Source organism: Aythya fuligula, chromosome Z (assembly GCF_009819795.1).
Source record: "Aythya fuligula isolate bAytFul2 chromosome Z, bAytFul2.pri, whole genome shotgun sequence".
In the NCBI taxonomy this organism is placed as follows: Eukaryota; Metazoa; Chordata; class Aves; order Anseriformes; family Anatidae; genus Aythya; species Aythya fuligula.
This window is the reverse complement of record NC_045593.1, coordinates 66,800,735-66,821,730: the sequence shown is the minus strand read 5'-3', so window position 1 is coordinate 66,821,730 and position 20,996 is coordinate 66,800,735. Positions and strand designations below refer to the sequence as shown.

At 41.0% G+C, this 20,996-nt stretch overlaps 1 protein-coding gene across 1 annotated transcript in view; it reads left to right on the top strand.

Moving 5' to 3' along the window:
• Window positions 1–14,255: 14,255 nt before the first annotated feature.
• The window catches only part of HSD17B4 (hydroxysteroid 17-beta dehydrogenase 4), a 60,872-nt gene continuing 54,131 nt past the window's right edge, over window positions 14,256–20,996 (top strand). Inside the window, exons 1-4 of the mRNA XM_032205977.1 lie at window positions 14,256–14,336; window positions 16,801–16,854; window positions 19,391–19,498; window positions 20,012–20,071. Of these exons, the coding sequence (XP_032061868.1) occupies window positions 14,279–14,336; window positions 16,801–16,854; window positions 19,391–19,498; window positions 20,012–20,071 (280 nt within the window). The 5' untranslated portion in view covers window positions 14,256–14,278. The remainder of the gene's footprint in view (window positions 14,337–16,800; window positions 16,855–19,390; window positions 19,499–20,011; window positions 20,072–20,996) is intronic.

Here is a 20,996-nt window from a genome sequence, read left to right as displayed (position 1 = left end):
ATTGAAGCTGTTTTGTACAAATCCCATTCCTGAATCATGCTGATTCTACAAGATGCCATAGTTTATAAAGAATGGTGACAGGTACTGAAGGGAAGACAGGACTTTGTGTAGAGCCAGGCACATTGCACACATTTGCTGTATAAACCACAAAAGATTTTCTTCAGCCATGACCCAGAATATTTTGACTGTTCAAATACGATTTTTTCCTGGGTCAAAAATTGCCTAAATGCTCTTTGTACGTTGTTAACAAACACCTATTTAAATGTGTGTGAGTCATACTGCAGTTGAACTATTTGCATTGTCTGTAATGGAGTAAAGTATTCAGTTGCATTATCGCCAGCTGCATCGTCTGGCCATACACATTTTAGAAAAAGTTCTTGGAGGTTTGGTTATACACATAAAAACTTGGCAACAGGGAGAAGATACACCTAGCTCACAGTCTAGTTACATTATTCTGAGATGTTGTAAAAATTGTTCCTTTCTGGCATTCATTTTCACTTATGAATAATTGACTTCTGTAATTATTAAAGAAACTAATTGAACTGAATTTCCAAAGACCTACTTTTATAAATAACATGGCATAGTACTTAAGCTGTGCAATTTTGCAGTTCATTCATTTTTTCCTGCAAGATTACATAAATAGTGGCTTCTAGTATAAAATTTCAGAAATAAATTGATACCACTTTTCTTTCTAATATACCTGTTATCCCTGCATCAGCCCTCTAGCACAATTTTGACATATTCCTTGTCTAGCTAGGTTTAAAAATGAAAAGGTTACAGTAGTACTGTTTAGTTATAAATGTCATTATTGTGTGCATTAAAACTGATGCATCACTATTTTAATAGTGTAAAAATTACCAAAAAAAAAAAATAAATATATATATATATATATATATATATATATAAACTAATCGCCATGGATTCATTTTACACCAGGCTTTCAAGTCTCAGTATCTTAGGAGTTTCATATTTGTAATGTCCTTTTAATGTGTAGTTAATCAGTTAATCTGTGGTACCTGATGCCACTGAAGTGTGTTGCTGGATTTGTGGAAGTTAAAACGAATGTTACAGCCCTTTAGAGGAGCTGAATAAGTGGTGAGACCTTGCAAGCCTTTGACAAGCTACATCAAACAAGTGTTATCTCAGCCATACAAAGAAAACAAGATACAGCAGGGTTATCGTGTCCACTTTGTGTGTGTTGTCTTAGCAGCGATTCACTACAACTTCTGCCCATCCCTTAACTACATTTGTATGTATGTGTGTGTATGCATGGGCAAACAAAAGGACACAATTGGGTAAGATAATAAGCATTGTTCTTGTCTTTAAGCTCTCTAAAAACGTGTCTCCCTTTGGAAGGTACAGAGATTATCAGCCGGAGTCTGGAAGCTTTCAGGAACTGTTTTTATTTAGGAGAACACCAAATCATGTCTCTTCTAAAAAAAGATTCAGCCCCTCCCTTAAACTAAATTCCTGTAAAATAAAGGAACGAGGAGATGGCCAATTGTTTTCTCACATCTCCCCCTAAAAAAAGATTGTATTGTCCCAGGGAAGCAGTGATCTCATTTTGATGACAGTTGGCTTCAGCTGTTTTCCAGCAACTCGCAGCTACTGGCGTACCAGTGCAAGTGTGACTACAGAAAGGTAAACTGGACCTGTGCGTGGAACTCCTTGAGAAACTGGAACGTGTTTGTTTCCATGGCCTAGCAGAGAAATATTCATGCTGTACCTGTAAGTCCATCCTGGTCAGTAAACTGCACGCTCTGCAGGCTTGGATGATGATCTTTGATAGGCATTCATCACCCGGTGACCTGCTACCGTAGCTTTCCTTTGGCTTCATGTGTTTTTCCTGCCTTCCAAGCAGCACAAATAGCAGCTTTTCAGCTACATCTCTTCCCTCCCTGCTCCTTTTGCCCCAGGATTATAGTACATTGTGTACACGTCTATGGAGAAGGTTAGATGGAATATGTTACCCACTTCACCTAATGAAAAAAGCAGACCTAAATAGCAGTTTCCTGTTTTCCCCCCTTCCTCCCCCCTTCCCCCCCCCTAAGTCATTTGAAATCTGAAAGAACAATCTACGTCTTGATTTAGTTGCTAATATTGCCTTGGATATAATCTATACCCTCATCAGTATAGCAAATATTTATCTGTGATTTCAGTACATGTACCTCTGACCTTTTTTTTTCTTTTTTTCTTTTTTTAAAAAAGATGCTTTTGAATGTGTGACAGAGGGTATACTTTAATGTGAAATCAAGATTCCAGTTTGCATAACCATTTGCAGAAAAAGCTTATTTTTTAAAACTGTTTTTCATCGGGATTTGGGCAGGTCAGCCAACATTCATGGTTAAGAGGCAAACATCTGTGCTCTGGATAAAACAACTGTCAAAGGAGATTACAGTTGTCCAGAAAAGTTCCATAATACCTTATTTTCATGTTTTTCACATAAATGAAACTTTCTGGGAGAAGAAAGTTTGCTATGGTGAAAATCTTGTTACCCAAAAGCACACTGTGGATACTACTTGGACAGTTTATTTAGACTAAGTGATGCAGTTAGTTTTTTTTTTGGTGGATTGGTTGTTTTTTTGATTTTTTTTTTGTTTGATTGTTTTAATCTTGCATTTGTTCTTATGAAGAAAGAAGTTCTGAAAACTAATCCATACTGAATTATTATTGGTACTTGAGTTTGCATACAATATCTGAAGTTGCATTGCAGTTTTGACATTAATATCTATAGCGTTATATATTCTAGTTTACCATGTGATTTATTTTCCTTCTATGAAGATACAGTAGTTGTATCTCCTTAGAGGCCACGTCTAAAAGATATCTCTATTACATTATCGCTCGGTCTATGTCACCAATCAAGATATCTTAGTGTTAAAACCACAATTGCTCAAGTGACCTTTTTTTTTTTGTTTGTTTGTTTCCCCTCAGTACCCAGTTTTATTATTTAGAGTACTATCTTCCAATTTTAAAGCTGATATTTATAGGTAGGAATCCCTGAATCAGTATCAGCTTTTCCTCGTGAGTTTGGGAAATACAGGAACTGAATCATATCTTCTAACGATCTAGCAACGTTCTACTCACTAGTTTCTGGAGAAACATCCCCTATGGCATTTACTTCCATTAGGGAGCAAATTGAAAAGAGTCAGCTCATAGCTTTGGGATGTCCCATAATTACACACTATCAAGCAAAGCAGCAGACTTTAACAATTACGAATAATGGAGTTAAAGAGGTAAGTTACTTGCCCAATATTCCCAAGCAACCAAAACCTGTTTGCTATTTGTTGTCCTCTCCTGTGGGAAAGTCTTGCTGCTGTAGGTGGAGGACAAAGGTGGAGCTTCCTACAGTTACTGTGATTTAGATATAAAGTGATGTTACCATCACTTGTAAGATGTTCCACTTTCTACTTTAAAAACCTTAGTGCTGGATTTTAAAATCATACTTCCTGTTGGCTTCATGACAAAATAATTCCTATTCCAGTTTGTATTAAATATTTAGATTTTTTTGTTGTTGTTTGTTTGTTTTATTATGCACATAGGTATGAGCTGAAATGAAGGGCAGCTTTTTACAATATATCTTTTTTCCTTTATGTCCTCCTTTTTTTTTTTTTTTTTCTGTCTGTTTTGTATGCTACAAAGACATTTCTGGGCAGTATTATTCTGAAGTATTATTCTATACTTGCAGGTTGTTCTGAGAGAAAATTGTTGGCTTTTCACCCACTTGTTCTCTGTTTCCTGCTGGCAACCCCACTAGTTCTTATACACGGTAATTTAGAGCCCTTCATTTGTAACAGCCTTTGCAGAACATTTTATATTAAGTTTTTCAGAATTCATTTATCTTTAACTCTTCTGGCCAAGCCACAGCTAGTAGCAGATGAAGAATATTTTAACATTTGTGTTGTGTCAGTTTTTTTTTAATTCAGAGAGTATGATATCATAGATGGAATAAATCAGCCCATATTACAACACCAACCCTTCCATTCTTGTACGGGAATGGCAAGGGACTTCTGATCTGTTTTGGAATAGCACTTAGAAGTTATTTGGCTCCCTTGAGCAGAATAGTCTCCCTTAATCTGAAGAACCAATTTCAGTAGCTGGGCTTGGCTTGTGTCTTGAGGAGAAAGTTCCCTGGCTGTTGATGTTCCAAATACACTACTGTCAAATTAAGGGATCCCATGACACGAGAAGACAGTCGTTCCCCAGTACTGAAGTGCTTAGCTGATGCTCACAGTTTACTTCACCGTTTGGATTTGAGGTACTGTGGTTTCCTTGTTTTGTTTGGGGTTTGGTTTGGTTTTGTTGAGAGTCGGGATCTACAGCTGTGCATCATCTGCTAGGCCTGCTAAGAGAATGCAGCAGTAGAACACATTGAGGCAGTGCTTTGAGCCGAGGGGAAGTAAGCGCATTGGTCCCAGGATGTGACATGAGATCAGCTGCTACTTTCAAAAAAGCTGGTTCTGTATCTCAAGGATCTTGATAATTCAGCAACAGAAAAAATGATCTCATGCTTGGAACTAAGGTGAGTCTCTGCCCAACTTGAAAGTTATCTGTCTCAATCATATGCTGCTTACTTTGATTTCAACGGTACAGACACTCCCAAAGGTGTATTTCATATGCCATCAAAAAAGAAACTATTAAGGAAAAGTGGAAAGGAAAGCTCAGCACTTTTCTGGGAGAAAGGGCTGTGATCAGACACTTAGATTTCATTAAGGTTAACTTACCATCTTCACTGTGATAAGGTCTACTGCCTACAGTAAGCACAGATCTTCAGCTTTGTCTAAGTAAGGTGTGTTTAATCTTACAGCACTGGTATCCTACAGCACTGCAACCTACACTTTACTTCAAAACTGGAGCTGAGAAACTCACATAATAAAATGTAGAAATCAGAAATAAGAACTTTGGAATGTGCCTGGAGGCAGCTCGAGAGAAGAGGTGACTTCAGGAGACACAGCTTAAATGTAGCCTGTCTTTGCTGTTCAGTAAAGGAGCTGCCTGGATTTATTGCAACAGCAGAACCTCTTGGAATTTTTGGCTGTCCTAGAGCTCAATATGGCCATTAGCTCAGGAAGCAACTGCATTGAATCAGTTTTTCTCAGGAGAGACTTCAAGTCTTCCATGCATTCAGTAAAGATTCAGCTCATCTGTAGAATCTATTTACTCATAACATGGTAGGAGTGCCCATATGCATCTGTTTTCCAGAGAATGCAACAGAGGTTTATTTTTCAGTCTCTTTACCTCTTATTTTAGTCCATGTGGTTTTATTTTCTTCCTTTTTTTTTTTTTTTTTTTTTTTTTTTCTGTACTTCATGGAGATCAAGTTAATGAATTTCTGATGAAGAGACATTTAGGGTGAAATTTAGGGCTGTGCTACAGGAGCAATCTTTTGCTGGCATGTCCCCAACAACTCTCCATGGGATACATTTTCAAAACTGTAGATGTGCACGTGCAACTAGTTTCTGCTTAATGAATTCGTTATACTAATATGTTACTACATACCAGCTCAGCAGTCCACTAAGCCCTGACAACTCAGGTCTTCAGTCATCCTCAAACCCTGAGTCTCTTGTGGAGTCAAATGGAGAGCTTCCATAGTGCTCTGCTTATGCTCCCAGCATGGATTTTCCACTTAATTGAGTGGTATGTGCAACAAATGGCAAAATTAGTGTTTGTTGCCAGAATGGGGACAAGAGACCTCCTGTAATGTGGACTGTTGTCAAAAGCTATAAAAACATTTACATTTACATTTACATTTCTAATTAGTTCATAAGAATACATCCACTGCTAACTGCACAATATGATGATCCTCAACATCACACCATGAAAGCTGCTTTTCAAGTTCTGAGCCTGGAAAACATTGGATTTAATGGCAAAAAAAAAAACCACTTGCTAACGAGGCTCACAGAAAAGAACACATGCAAAGGCAAGTTAGAATGGGGAATAATATTACTTGCTATTTCTATGGTATATTGGGTTTATAGGGCAAGTTTTTGGTAGCAGGGGGCTGCAGCGGTGACTGCTCCATGCCAGATCAGAGACAGTTTCAGCTGGCTCCAAAGGGACCCACTGCTGGCCAGAGCACAGCCGGTAAGTGAGGTTTTTTGTGCCATTGTGAGAGCATTTTAAATAAAGGGTAAAAAAAAAAAAAAAAAAAAAAAAAAAAACTGCTGGGCAACAGCAGCTGGGAGAAAGGAGTGAGAAAATAGAGCAACAGCCCTGGAGCCCCCCAGGTGAGTGCAGCAGGAGGGCAGGAGGTGCTGCAGGCAGGCAGCAGCAGTTCCCCTGCGGGCTGTGCAGGGAGAGGCCCCTGGTGGAGCAGGCTGTCCCCCTGCAGCCCATGGGTCCCACATGGAGCAGATCTCCACGCTGCAGCCCCCCCATGGGTGGAGGAGCCCCCGGTGGAGCAGGTGGATGTGGCCTGGAGGAGGCTGCGGCCCATGGAGAGCCCCCGCAGGAGCAGGCCCCAGCCCGTGGAGAGGAGCCCACGCAGGAGCAGGGGGTCTGGGGGGAGCTGCCGCCCACCCATGGGTGGAGGAGCCCCCGGTGGAGCAGGTGGATGTGGCCTGGAGGAGGCTGCGGCCCATGGAGAGCCCCCGCAGGAGCAGGCCCCAGCCCGTGGAGAGGAGCCCACGCAGGAGCAGGGGGTCTGGGGGGAGCTGCCGCCCACCCGTGGGGGACCCATGTTGGAGCAGTTTGCTCCTGGGGGATGGATGGATGGATGGACCCCGTGGGACGGAGCCGTATGGTAGCAGTGCTTGAAGAGCTGCTGCCTGTGGGCAGCCCCCCACGCTCAGCTGGGGAAGGACGGCATCCCTGGGAGGTGATTAAGGAGGTATTGGGGAGGCATTGGGGAGGCAAGGACAATCCCCAGACATGGACTGTATATCTCAAAACAAGACACTGGAACTCATGATAAGGAAGCAGCAGACGGACAGAGAAACAAATGTAAGGACTATAAATCTCAAAACTGGACATTGGAATTCATTATAAAGATACAACAAACGGAAGAATTAGCAACAACCAGCTCTTGCAATTAAGAAACCTGCCAATTCAGCAGATTCCTGACCAAAGGTGAAAAGTACACTGTGAGGAAGACTCGGGGTCTTCCTCCCAAAGACCCCTGCCCACGTCCCAAAGACCCCTGCCCACAATTCTTGGAAGGCTCTACGCAGGCGCAAGGTGCCAAAAGGCTAATTAGCATGAGAAGCGAGGGAAGGCGGGGATAGGTAATGCATATGTATAGGTGCTTGTAGAATATTGATAGATTGATTGTATAAATTCAAGACTGCTTTCCGCTTTAGGTATGCACGATAGCTGGAGAGATCCCCCGTGCATCCAGCGCTGCAATAAAGAATATACCACTTAAAGGAATTTCGGCTTCGATCTTTGAATCAGAGGGACCCCATGTTAGAGCAAGGGCAGAGAGGGACTGTGAGGGAGTGGAGGAGACAAAGCATTAGGGACTGACCACAGCCCCCATTCCCCACTCCCCTGCACCACTAGAGGGAAAGGGGAAAGAAGAAGGTGAATGGAAGGAAGGTGGGTTTTTTTGTTTTGTTTTGTTTTGTTTTGTTTCTCACTGCTCTAGCATGTTAGTAATAGCTAATAAATTATTGGGACTCGATGATCTTGAGGTCTCTTCCAACCTAGAAATTCTGAGTCTGTTTTGCCCATGATGATAATTTTTGAGTGATCTCCCCATCCTTATCTCAACCCCTGAGCCCTTTGCATTGTATTTTCTCCCCCTTTTCCTTTGAGGAGGGAGAGGGAGAGAGTGGTTGTGGTGGAGCTGGATAAAATCACCACATGCAGATAAAGGAATCAATATAATCACTTTTACTTTTCACTTTTCATTAACAGGGTGAGCTGGGCCATCCTGGTGGTTTGTATGAGATGCACTTTTCAGACCACCTAAAGGCTGAGACATCTCAGTGGTCTCTCTGTGCTGCCTGCCAGTGGCTGGCCGCAGAGAGAGGAAACGGGGACAGTGACTAGGCTGCATGATGGTCTGTTTGGTTAGAGTAGAAAAAAACTATATTCAGAACACCAGGGACTTCTAAAGCTCTATGGTTTTCATCAATCATATGAGGAATGCACCATTTCTTGCAGGCCATGCTGTTCTTTTGTACTCCTTAATGGAAGGTGCTGCTGTTATCAACACGGAACCGATACCTAGTTGCTTGCCAGTAGAGTCAATAAATGTCTCCTTGCCCTCTTATTATTATGTGTGTGGAGAAATCTTTGTTTCCCATGAACAGGCCTCTATCACCATGAGCCAAAACATTTAGAAAGTAAATTAAGCCTTATGACCCATGCATATCTTTTAGCAATATTAAAAAATAGAATATGAAAGTAAGTCAGTCAGTGCTTTTATTCACCCAACAGTGAACATCAGTAGACAGTAGAAAACATTCTGAAAGGCATTAAAAGACTTATGGTATCAACAATACATACAACCATAAGTTTGTTTGTTTGTTTTTTTTTTAATGCTTCCAGTTATCTAACTTGTTAGTTGAACGCATGATTTTAGAACATACATCACTTTTGTATAGTACACCACACGAAAATTCACCTTTTACAGAAAGAATTCACCTGCTGTAAACAAAGAAGCATAACAGAAAAAAATATATATTCAACGTCACAGGCCAATGCTTGGGGGTGGCTGGCAAATTTTGCTGGTCTAAAAAGCCTGCTATGTCAGTAAAAGAGTTGAGACAAATATTTGCTGGTTCACACTGCTTATTATGAGACAACATAAAGTAGACTTGATCTTCCTTTTCGACTCACTTTTTTCGTTATCAGTTTCAACCACTTTAAACCTTGTCTAGCTGAGCTTGGAAACTGGATATCCTGCTGTTACTCTTGCAATATGACTCACTCATTTAAAAATCACTTTGACACCTGCTATTGATTTGTGGCTTGACACCTACTCCATCCAAATTTCCACCTAACATCACCCTGCTGTGATTAACAGTGGTAGTGCTTTACGCTCATACCTACTTTCAGACTGATGCTATTTTCTGATAGCTCTGTGACTTTTGGAACAAATTACTTTCAAGTGTTAAGGGAACCTAATGAATTCCTTTGCATTTTGAGTGGCTCTTTGTATTTTGATCCCTTTTACAGGGTCAAGTTTGGTTTAAAAAATATAAAAGTGACACACTTTCACTTTAATGCACTTTATGTTGTGCTTTCCAGAAAAAAAAAAAAAAAAATCTGTTGAGGAAACTGCAATGTTATTTATTGTTCTTAAGTGTGAGCTTTTTGCTGATTCTAATCACAGTGTGTGCACCAAAACAAGGAAGCTATAAAAGATCCTGACTTGATAACAAGGTATGTTAGCTACCTGAAGAACAAATTATGCTATAAGAAGTACCTCAGGGCCTGACCCTACTTAGGGACATGTAAACACTAGCTTCCAGGCAAATCCAGGCAAATTCAAGAGTACAGTCCTTTTTTGTTGTTGTTGTTTTGTTTTGTTTTGTTTTGAATAGCCCCTGATCTGAAGAGGGCACAGAAAAATACAGAACCCAAAAGGCCAAAGCTGATATGGATCAAGGAAGAATCCAGAACAAGTACCAAAAAAGAACCAAATTCTCCTAGACTCAGTTATAACCAAGTACACAAAACCATTCTGTGTTAGACAGATATCACTACTTTAGGGATTATGCAAATATATTTGATGGCGTAAGGATGACTAGGTTAGTTCCTGTCTAAGTGTCTGAGTATTTCCAGTCTGAACCAGAGGTTTCCAGAAGTGTATGTATGCACAGTTGACTAAGCTGGGTATTTGTGCTGTTAGTTTGCATGCATTCCCCTAACAAATTGTATCCTAAACTCACTGGGCGGTACAGAAACATGCCCCCAGGCACCCAAATAAAAATGTGGGAACCAGCGAGCGAGGGTGCACAGCGCTCAGCAGACAGCACATTAACTCCTTTCTGCAGGGCTCTCTGTGCACTGCACTGTGCTGGCAGCAGCACTCTTGTCCTGAAAGACTTCCCTCCCTTCTCCCAGGTGGGAGCCCGATCCCATCGTGTAGCGACAACAACTAAAATATTGAGGATGAACCAAAGCTCACAGAAGATTAAGAGCTCCATCTGTTACTTCCTCAGGAACAGCAACCACACAGTGACTCGGTGCTCATCCCTCTGAGAAAACTGCTCCCTTCCACTGTCAAGTGCAGCACAGACAAATCACATCCAGAAGTATTCTCTTGGTAATAGACAGCCAATTGCTCCGGTCCTTTCCCTGCAGGAATATTTGCTCTTGTGCTGAGCAGTATGAAAATGAAACAGGCGATCTCTGGAAGTGTAATTACTTGTGAGTGTATTTTATTCTGATTAATACAGTGCCAGCATAACACACACCCAGTGGACGGAGCTCTTTCTGCACACATTCAGCAATATTTCCCACACTTAAAATTCATGATTTTTAATAGACTGTTTAGCTTCCCTGCTCCCTTACCTGTGTTCAGGACTTTTTTTTTTTTTTTTTGGTAGTTTCCAGTACATATGCATTACATGCCTGTGTAGCCAGAAAAGTGCCATCATGTGGCTAAATCTATCGGCTAAGCAAAACCAGCGTGTATAAAATCCCTTTGATGTGACCCGCGCTTAACCTTTTTATAGTTTTCTTTTGGGTACGAATTGCGTTGCTAGTGTTGGGCTATCTGTAAACGTAGGCGCCGCAGCGAGTTGTATTGAAGCACCACGCTCCCTCTAGTGTCCGAACTAAAAGTTACACTTGTAGGATTTAATTGGGGTAACTTCGCCCCGCAAACTGAACTGCATGTAATAACATCGCGGCCAATACGCCTATATTCCTAATGTTTCTAAAATGGTGAATGTTGCAGACTACTTGGGGTCAGAAATGCTAACTTCTTCTCCTTTGTAAGTCTCCACATAACTAACTCTAGTAACTATCACCTCTCCTTACTGTAGACAATAAAGCACCAACAGCACAGCAGATAATCTGCAACAGCAACAAAAAGTTCTTTCTGCTAGCTCTGTAAATACATGAACTGTACAAGAAATGTTATCATGAATTAAAATTTGTCTGTGCTGATGGAGTACGCTGTTGTCTTCCCCAGCAAAATGAGCTAGTCAACTGCTCTGATTAATGGGTACTCCTTACAACAACCTCCCTTCCCTAAGCACCTTCTAGGTTTAAGACACAATGCAAAAGAGCAGGCAGTTTATATCTCCTGGAGACTCAGGTTTATGATGCTCTCAGTCAGCTGGGAGAGTGAGCGAGTAAGAAGAGTGAGCGAGTAAGAAGAAAAAGCTCCCTGAGATCCCTGTTCATAGTTCAGATAAAATTTGTCAGCCCAGAGTTGGGTGGGTAAAGCTGGAAAATCCTGCTTAGACCTACTGCTGAGATCCAGAGGAGTGGCTCTAGGAAACTCCAGCATAATTACATTCTGAATGAATGAGTCTTGCACTGTACTGTACCCGCAATGATACAATGAATAGGTATGCACACTCCTAGTTAACACGCCAGATTGCTTCCACAAGATACATAAACAGTTACCAGCAACTGCTTAAAGTGAATTGTAAGGAACAAAACACTTGGATTACTGTTCCAAAGTTAAAGGATGTATTCAGTGCTCCACAACTGTATACGTTATGCATCTCTTCTGAGGTTTTCAGTCTATAAAAAGGAAGCTGTTTATTTTTCAGGGTTATTTAGAAGTAAATATAGTTAATGTTAGTATGAAATTCTTTTATGACCTGAGCCCAGTGAAGATGATGGATTTCTTTAAACTGACTTTCCATAGCAATGAGGCATACCCGTAGAAGATGGATGTTAGCAAACTGTTTAAAAGTAAATAAATTAACTGCCTGGAAATGAAAAACTTCATTCAAATGTATTTACTCTGAATTTCAATAAAGTATGGCAGACCATCAATTTATGAATGGAATGAGGAAAACAATAATAAAACTTTTCAATCTCTGTTTTAATTTAGCAGTTTGCTATCTGTGAATAAGTAATCTTTGATCAGGTTGGCTGTAAAAAATCTGAAAGCTGTGAGTGTGACCACATTATGGTCACTGTGATTTCTGAGGAAAAAAGCAATTTCTAAGATGTGGAAATATAGAAAGTTAAAAGTTGTTCCCTAAAATTGATATGTTTTCACGATATTGATTCTTGGAGAACCTAGATTCACAGACTTAACATTTCCCTCTCCTGAACTGAAGCCTTTGTGGTGGGTTGACCTTGATCAGCTGCCAGATACACACCCAGCTGTTCTCCTCAACAGGACAGGGGACAAAGTAAGACCAAAAAGCTTGTGTGTTGACATAAAACAGGAAGATTACTTACCAGTCATTGGAAAAACTGATGACTTGGGGAAGACTTTTTTTTTTTTTTTTTTCCATTCTAAAATAGAGTAGTATGTTGAGAAACAAACAAACAAACAAAAATATATATTATTAAAAATTATTTAAAAGTTATTAAAAATATTAAAAATACCTTATCCTCCACCTTTTCTTCTGAGGCTCAACCCCACTCTTTCACTCCTGACTCTTCTACCTCTACCCCTATGCTGGAGCAGGAGTTGGGGAATGGGGATTTCAGTCAGTCCATAGCAATTCCTCTTTGCTGCTCCTTTCTTCTCACACTTTTTCCCGGCTCCAGCATGAGGTCCCTCTCATGTGATACAGTCCATCAGGAACAGACCACTCCAGTGTGAGTCCCTGATGGCCCACAGTTCCTGCTCCTGTGTAGGCTCCAAGGGCTGCAGCTTCCTTCATGCCATATCCATGGGCCGCAGTATGGTTATCTGCTCCAACGTGGTCCTCCACAGCCTATAGGAGGACAACCCGCATCATCATGTTCCTCTCCAAAGGTTGCAGGGCCTGCTCTGTAGCACCACCTCCTTCTTCACTGGCTGTGGTTTCTGTTGCATGTTTTTCTCTCATCTCTCCTGCAGCAGTTACACAGTGCTTTTTACCCATTCTTAGATACACTTTCCCAGAGAGGCCCACGTACTGGGCTGATGTTAACCCCAGGTCCCAGTAGAGTGAACTCTTGATAGGACTAGAGGGAATGGCCTCAAGTTGTGCAAGGATTGGTTCAGGCTGGAAAAGAGGAGACATTTCTTCTCAGAAAGAGCAGTCAGGCATTGGAATGGGTTGTCCAGGGAGGTGGTGGTGTCACTGTTGGGGTGTTTAAGGATAGGTTGGACGTGGTGCTTAGGGACATGGTTTAGTGGGTGATGTTGGTAGTAAAGTGATGGTTGGACCAGCTGATCTTGGAGGTCTTTTCCAACCCTAACAATTTTATGTTGGGGGCCACCCTACTGGAAAGCAGCTTAGCAGAAAAGGCTCATGTAATTAATCATGAGCAGGCAGTGTGTGCCCTTGGCACTAAGAAAGCTAATGGTATCCTGGGCTTCATTAGGCTAAGCATTACCACCAGGTGGAAGGAGGTGATCCTTCCCCTCTACGCAGCACTGGTGTGGCCACCGTTGGAGCGATGGGTCCAGTTCTGGGCACCTTAGTGTAAGGAACATGGACATACGGGACAGAGTCCAATGAAGGGCTATAAAGATGATGGAGGGACTGGAGTGCATCACCTGTGAGGGAAGATTGGGAGAGCGAGGACTGTTCAGCTTGGAGAAGAAGAAGGCCAAGGGAGATGTCCATTGGTCTGTCCTCCCACATGCCTGGTGACAGGATGAGGAGGAATGGGCTAAAGCTGCGCCAGGAGAGTTTTAGGTTGGATCTTAGGAAGAACTTCTTTACCGAAAGGGTTGTTAGACATGCTGTCTAACAGTCTAACAGGGAAGTGTTAGATCACTTCCCTGCTGCCCAGGGAAGTGGTGGAGTCACCATCCCTGGAGGTCTTTAAAAGACGTTTAGATGTAGAGCTCAGTGACATGGTTTAGTGGAGGACTTGTTAGTGTTAGGTCAGAGGTTGGACTCGATGATCTTGAGGTCTCTTCCAACCTAGAAATTCTGTGATTCTGTGATTCTGTGAAATACCTGAATGGATAGAGCAAAGAGGACAGCGCCAGGCTCTTTCCAGTGGCGCCTAGTGCCAGGACAAAGAGGCACACACCCACACACAGAGAGTAAATCTGGGAGAATAAAAAAACCGTGATCTATTCCACTTTATTTTTCGATCTGAAGCACCCCCGCCGTTGCCTACATTTCCCAGAAGGCGGCGGCGGCCCCGTTCCACCGCCCCCTCCGACACCGCCCCCTCCGGCCCCATCCCCGTCCCCGAGCCCTGCCCGCAGCGGGGCCGTCCCGGCGGCGGGTGCGGGCGGCGCAGCGCCATGGCGGCGGGGCTGCGGTTTGACGGCCGGGTGGTGCTGGTCACCGGCGCCGGAGGAGGTGAGCGGCGGCCCCGGCGGCGGCGGTGCTGGTGGCAGCGGGGGGCTCCCGGGGCCCTGCCGAGGGCCCGGCCGCGGCTGTGTGCGAGCGGCTCCGGGCGTTAGCAGCGCGTTGAGCCGAGGCGGGGAGGCAGGGAGGAAGGGAGCGGGGCTGCGGCAGGTGCCGGGGCTGCCCGGGGGGCTGCGGTCCCGTCCCGTCCCGTCCCGTCCCGATGTTGGTGGCCCGCTGGCCGCTCCCGGGCCGGGAGGGGAGCTCGGGGGCGTGCGGCTGCCCTGAGAGCCGCGCCTCGACCCGGGCAGCTCCGTGATGGCCATCTGGGAGTGCGAAGTTTGGGGTGGTTCTCAGCTGCTGGAGGAGTTTTGGTTGTTTTTCACGACCCTCCGAGGGCATGCTGTGTTTCCACAGTGAACTCCTCCCTTTTTTTTTTTTTTTTATGCCTTTGTGGAGCTGCGCGCACACACCAAGAACTCGTTTCTGGGCCCCAGACTGATAGAGAACCATTAGGGTTGGGAAAGACCTCCCAAATCATCTGGTCCAGCCACCCCCTACCACCCACTAAACCACGTCCCTGTGCACCACATGTCTTGTGGATAAGGAATGAGGAATTTTGTGGAAAGCACTGAGTGGTCAGATTCACGTCACTTGGGTGTCACTTGGCCGATACTTATCGCTTTCTCCTCAAGAGACATTGAGGCCAGGTTTTTGTGTGATGCTTTTCTGCTTTTCCCGGGCCTGTACTGATGTGCTTCTTGCTAGACAGCAAATGTTACTGAAGTAGATGTTAATTTCTTAGGTAATAGTGAAACAAATAAACAAAAACCTGCGTCAATAACAAAACTTCCAGAAACCAGCACATGGGGCAAAAATCGCTTGTCATAAGCGTGGCTATGGTGACCCTTACACCCTTGTATTTCTAGTTTTAGGCTGATCGAAAATGGTTTGTTGATAGAGAAAACTGTCGTTGGATGTCTTATTTCACAGCAATTTTTTTTTTGATGAGTAGGTGATTAAATGTAAGCCAAGATAAAGGGAAGCTCTGTTAACTTCATGTTAGTTATTAGTTTGCTTCCATCTAGTTTACAACATTGTGGTTAGTATATACCACTAATAGCATTGCTTGTTGACACTTTTTTTGAATGTCAGTGAACACATGAGAGCTGGGAATTTATTTGTATTGCTGATCCCTTTGTTTCAAAGTGAGACCTGTTTTTGCATACGCAGGCATCTAAAAATACGATAGCTTTCACTTCGGGCAAATCGCCTATGAAGAATACATTGTACTTGCCTGTAATGCAGCACTGTCATGGTTTCTGCAATTCACACTACATATTTATTTATATATGTTTTATTTTGAGATGAGCTTTGCCAGTTGAGAGCACTGGCACATTACCTGGATCTGTAAACCTCAGTCATTTGGCTTTTCAAAAAAAAGTTTTTTGAGGCCATGTTTATATCAAGCAGTACACGCACCTCAAGTGTTACTATCCCTTGCAGAGGCTCACAGGAGCCTTAAGGAAAGTTCAGAATTGGTGTTGTGAGTTTAGTGTATTTCAAAACAGTCTAAACAGTTCTGATGTTCTTTTTTTTTTCCTTTGAGAAATAGCATTGAATGTGTTGGGGAGGAACAAATAGCTACTATTGAGAAATACATGAGAAACCTTTTTCTGATTTTTTTTTTTTTTTTTTTTTTTTATCATCTTTTGATCATTCAAATCTTAGTTTGAAATCTTCATCGTGGATTTCAATAGTGATTTTTGACTGATTCAGTGAATAATATCCGTGTGAGTAAATGGTTTGTTACTGCAAGTAACTAATGTTTAACACACCTAGAATGTAAATCAGAATAAAGGTGCAAAAGTCTTGCTTGCGTATGTGAGGTAAAAATTACATTCTACTGTTACAGTAGGTAAACTATATGTGTGTTTGGGTAGCTGTGGTACTAGGTGATTCCTTTGTACCAAAATACTTGGAGGAGTTTTGTCACTACATCTTCTGTCACAGTTGTTTTTTTTTTTTTTTTTTTTTTTGTTGGTTTGTAAGTTTCTTCTTCAAATCTTAAAGACTAACTTTAACCAGGAAAGTGTCTTATTCACTTTGAATGTAATTAATTAACTTGAAACATCCCCTCCTGCAAAGCTGTGTCAAGACATTAAATTTTCTGCTTTACCAATATATTTTTCTGTCGCAAAGACAGCAGCAGGTAGCTTTCCCTGATGGTTCTTCTGAGTGCAGTAACAAAAAGTAAGCATGGGCAATTTTTTTTTTCTCTTGACTGGAGGTTCTGTCAAGAATTTATCTGCTGATCTGCTTTTGTGCAACTTTAACTCCAGGGGGAAATGGAATTTTACTTAAAACCTGCAGGATTTTTCTGTTGATTTGGTGCATCTTTCTTCATGCATTTTATTTTGTTTCCAAAATTTAACTCTTTTTAAACTTTTTTTTTTTATAATTATTTTTAAACTAGGTTTGGGCAGAGCTTATGCACTCGCTTTTGCTGAAAGAGGAGCTTCAGTGGTTGGTAAGTTTTATCTTAACTAACTTGATCGAGATACTAACCTTTACCTTTTCATAATCTGTGCCCTTTCTAACAGTAACCTTTGTTATACAATAATTTTCTGTCTTATCTGATGCAATTTAAATTTTGCTTCAATGCTTTATTATGAAATAAGTTACCTGAGATTGTCCAAGAGCTTACTATTGTTGAAAAAAGTTTGAGTCAGATAATCGCCCTGACTTGTATTTCATCCATATATACCAGTCTTTACTGTGAGTTGTAGACAAAGGGTATAATTTCAGGTGAGTACTGTTCATAACCTTTTAATATGACCATTCAGAAATGTGAATGTGTGTCTTCTGCTGCCTTCTCCCAGGAGAGTAAATATGTCAGAAGGTAGTGCAGTATTAGTTACCCCCCAGAAAACAAAATACCGTGAAAGTACACTGCACTGTTTCTTTTTTGCAAAGCATCGCACAAGGGCCATCAACTACAGTACTATATAGCTCTCAGTTGAGGATTTCTAATGGTTTCTTAGTTATTTGCTTCAGCTTTCTTTAGTTCTGCAAAGTGCTGTGTCACAATTCTGAAGGTTAAGCTATGTACTTGGGCACTCTCCAGAAGTGAGCCAGTGCCATCTCACTGCCTGTGAGGGGAATTTGTTCAGGTGTTGTTGCTGAGTTCAAGATTAAAAGCTTAAGCAGACTTTCTTGAGTATGGGCAAGAACTTGCTGATTTCTGCAGCTTTCAGATAAACATCCCAATCTCAATTTACAATAAATTTACAATAAATTTTCATAAAAAATATTAATTTTCCTTTCTTGATTAAAAATGAGAAGTCTTTCTGTAGACAACTTAAATTTTTTTTTTTTTTTGGTAATTTCTACTTTTGATATGTACCTTATTTACTGGGAATATGAGCACTTCATCTCTAGTTCTTATCTGACAAGCATTAGGTCACTAAAGTAGCCAAAATGTTTAATTATATTGTTTCTGTGCAGTTAATACTGTTCTGACTTTCCAGAATGATCTGAGAGATCATTCGTATTACATTGCCTGGCTATACTCATATGGCCCTTTCCCTCATGGCCCTATTGCATAATACTTAAATCAGTAAGATAAGAATTGACTGTCTGTAAGGGAAACTTCTTGTCTCCCTCGGGAAATTGCACCTCTTCAGCTCATAGAGGAGTGCCTTGCTATTCCTCTATTTCCTTTATGTGCTTGTATTTATTTCTTTTTATTCTGTTCTCATGATTCAGACTGCATGCATTTGAGATGATCTATTTAGCTTGGAGGTTTTATTTCCTTTCTCTTTTGCATCGGTTCTGTAATGTACATGACAATGTTAGCTGTTAGCATGTTCTGTATTCTTTCTTTTGGCTTCAAGTATTGCACTTTTTTTTTTTCTTTTTTTTTTTAAATTCTTTCCATAGCTGACTTCTCCTGGGCTTTGGAAGACTCTTTCACTCACTTGGATTTTCTCCAGTGTTTCCACATCTTGCCTGAAGTACTGTACACAAAACTTAATACAGGATTCTAGATAAGACCTTTTTGGTTTGAGTAATAGGGAAAGATTTTGTCACGTGTTCTGCAAGCCATGTTCCTCTTTATATGCAGAATTAAGGAGAAAAAACAAAGCACAACATGTATTTTGTGATGATACAGCAGACTCACAAGAATTGAATTTCACTATAGCCTGGTGCTTCAGGACTTGGAAGGTATGAAGCTGGAGTTCACCGTAGCAAAAGACAGTCATGTCAATCCATATTAATTTCAGGTTTTCTTAAAAATTCTTATTAAACCTGTTGAAATAATCTGTTTTTTTTTTTTGAAGTTCTTTGACCAAATGTAATGTGCATGTTTTTTTTTTTTTTTCTTTCCCTAATTAATTCTGTGAACTTTTGTGACATGTAAATGCAGCTATCTATGGTGTTGGTACAGTGCAGCTGCTGTTAATGACGTCTGTGCCCCATTATGTAGAGCAGTCTGCAAACAAAGCAGCTCTCTGTGTCAGGTGGCCCTCTTTTCCCTAAAAGATCAGGATCTGAAGTTCCAGGGGAGCTCTTCTCCCTTTGTTCAGATCTCTTGATCTGTTCTATAGTGAAGTTTACCTGTAACACTGGCTACTCTATTAAGCAGGCAGAAAGTCTTCCCAGTCCTGTTTACAGTTCATGCAGTAGCTTTGGCAGTTTGACGAGAGACTGGAATTAATCACCTATAATTAGTACGATATCTCAATCTCTAAAATACAGTGACACAGTTAGAGGGGTAGCTTGGGCAAGGAAAATAAACCATGTGCATGGTGGGGAGAAAAATCAAAAGTTGTTTCACGTTATTTTTTTTAAATAATAGTGTATATCATGCTACTTTAAAAAAACAAAAAACAAAAAACAAACAATAACATGACCTACTGTTCTTCTCTAATTGTCTGAATTTTTCAGCAGGATCCAGATGCTCCAGATTTTATGCATACTTCTTAAAACTTCTAGTGTGATAATGAGATAATCAGAGACAAGAAAGATTAACGATTAAAAAAATATTTCTTTGTGATGCACAGTGAATGATCTTGGAGGTGACTTCAAGGGATATGGCAAGAGCTCCTCAGCTGCCGACAAAGTTGTCAATGAAATCAGAGCAAAAGGAGGGAAAGCAGTACCCAATTATGGTATGTTATTCTTCCAGACTACTTTAATGCTTTATCTTTAGCTATAGTGGGCATCTTAAACGAAAAGCTAACACTGCTTAATAAAGGACTACTGCTAGCTTGCCAATATCATGTAGACTAAATAGGTGAATGGTAAGTTGGAGCAAGGAGGCAGAGATGCTAAAAGCAAGTTCATAAAGGGTTTCCTAATTCATAATCTTCTATTAATAACCTTTTCTTTCATACACTTTCTCGGTATTGGATTACTGAAGAAGTGTCCAGCTGCAGTTACCAGAGGCAAAATGCAAATGGACTGTTCTTACTTGTTTGGCTTCTTGTTTTTCTTGCAGTGCCAAACATTGCAGCATTTAGACTTACTGAATGGAGTTTGCTTTAGGCCATATGCATTTGGTGACTAAATTTATTTTATGTTGGGGTTGTACACGATATGTTTTCTTAGCTGTGTGGAATTACCTATTAATGTCCTTGACGTTTAATGTTGGATTTACTTAAATTTATGCTTTTTTCTTATAGATTCAGTGGAAGATGGTGAAAAGCTTGTGAAGTCAGCACTTGAGGCTTTTGGGAGGATAGGTACAGTTGCTTAATTCTTACAACTTGTTTGCAAGTGCAGCAGCATTATAAACAGTGTAGTTAACAAGTGTATGAAGTATAGCATCATAGCAGTTGGTCTGCACTTACAAGCACTTGATTTCATTAGATTGCAGGGACTTCCTGCTTTAAATCTGAGTAGGCAACTTTTCTCTCCTGTTACTTTTTAGCAAATTTTAAAGCTTAATATAAAATTCTGCCCTGCAGAATTTTGATACTGAAGTAATGTTTAACAATTTCTGTATCAAAGCACAGAGCTCATCAATTATTATTAATTACATAAAATTAAGATAAATAATTGAGCAGGAGAATCAGATAGGCTCTGACATGTTTGGGAAGCTCTTTGCGTATGTGAAAATCAAAATGCTCTAACACAAAAAAGGAAAAAAACACCACCAACAAACAGCCATGCCTGAGCTATTTCATCCACCAAGTGAAGTTTCTCTTTTGCATATGATTACCACTACTTAACTGTGAAATTTATGTAGTTTTTTATGCTTAAATGGCTAATATTATATGTGATAAAAGCCAAGAAGATTCAAATTAAAAATGCGATAAAAGGTTATGGTTCAGATTTTTTTAGTGTCTGTACAACTCTAATGCTTCCAACTTTTGAGATTAACTTCAACAAAGATGGTGGCACAAACTGCGTAATTTGGAGTGCAGTGAAATACAAAGCAACGTGCAAAACAGAGCAGGATGGCTGCATCCTGCAAGTATTGTGTTCCTAGGTAGCCATCACTTCTCGACTTCTTTATCTGGCTTTTTTCTGTCAGTAAGCTGAGACTTGCCTGTACCTAGGCATTTAGTCTTGATTGTTGTGCAGTGGTAAAGTTTGCCTAAACAGAACAAGGAGAACAAGGAGCTATAGTATAGAATAGTAAAATAATGCATGAGTGCAGTGTTA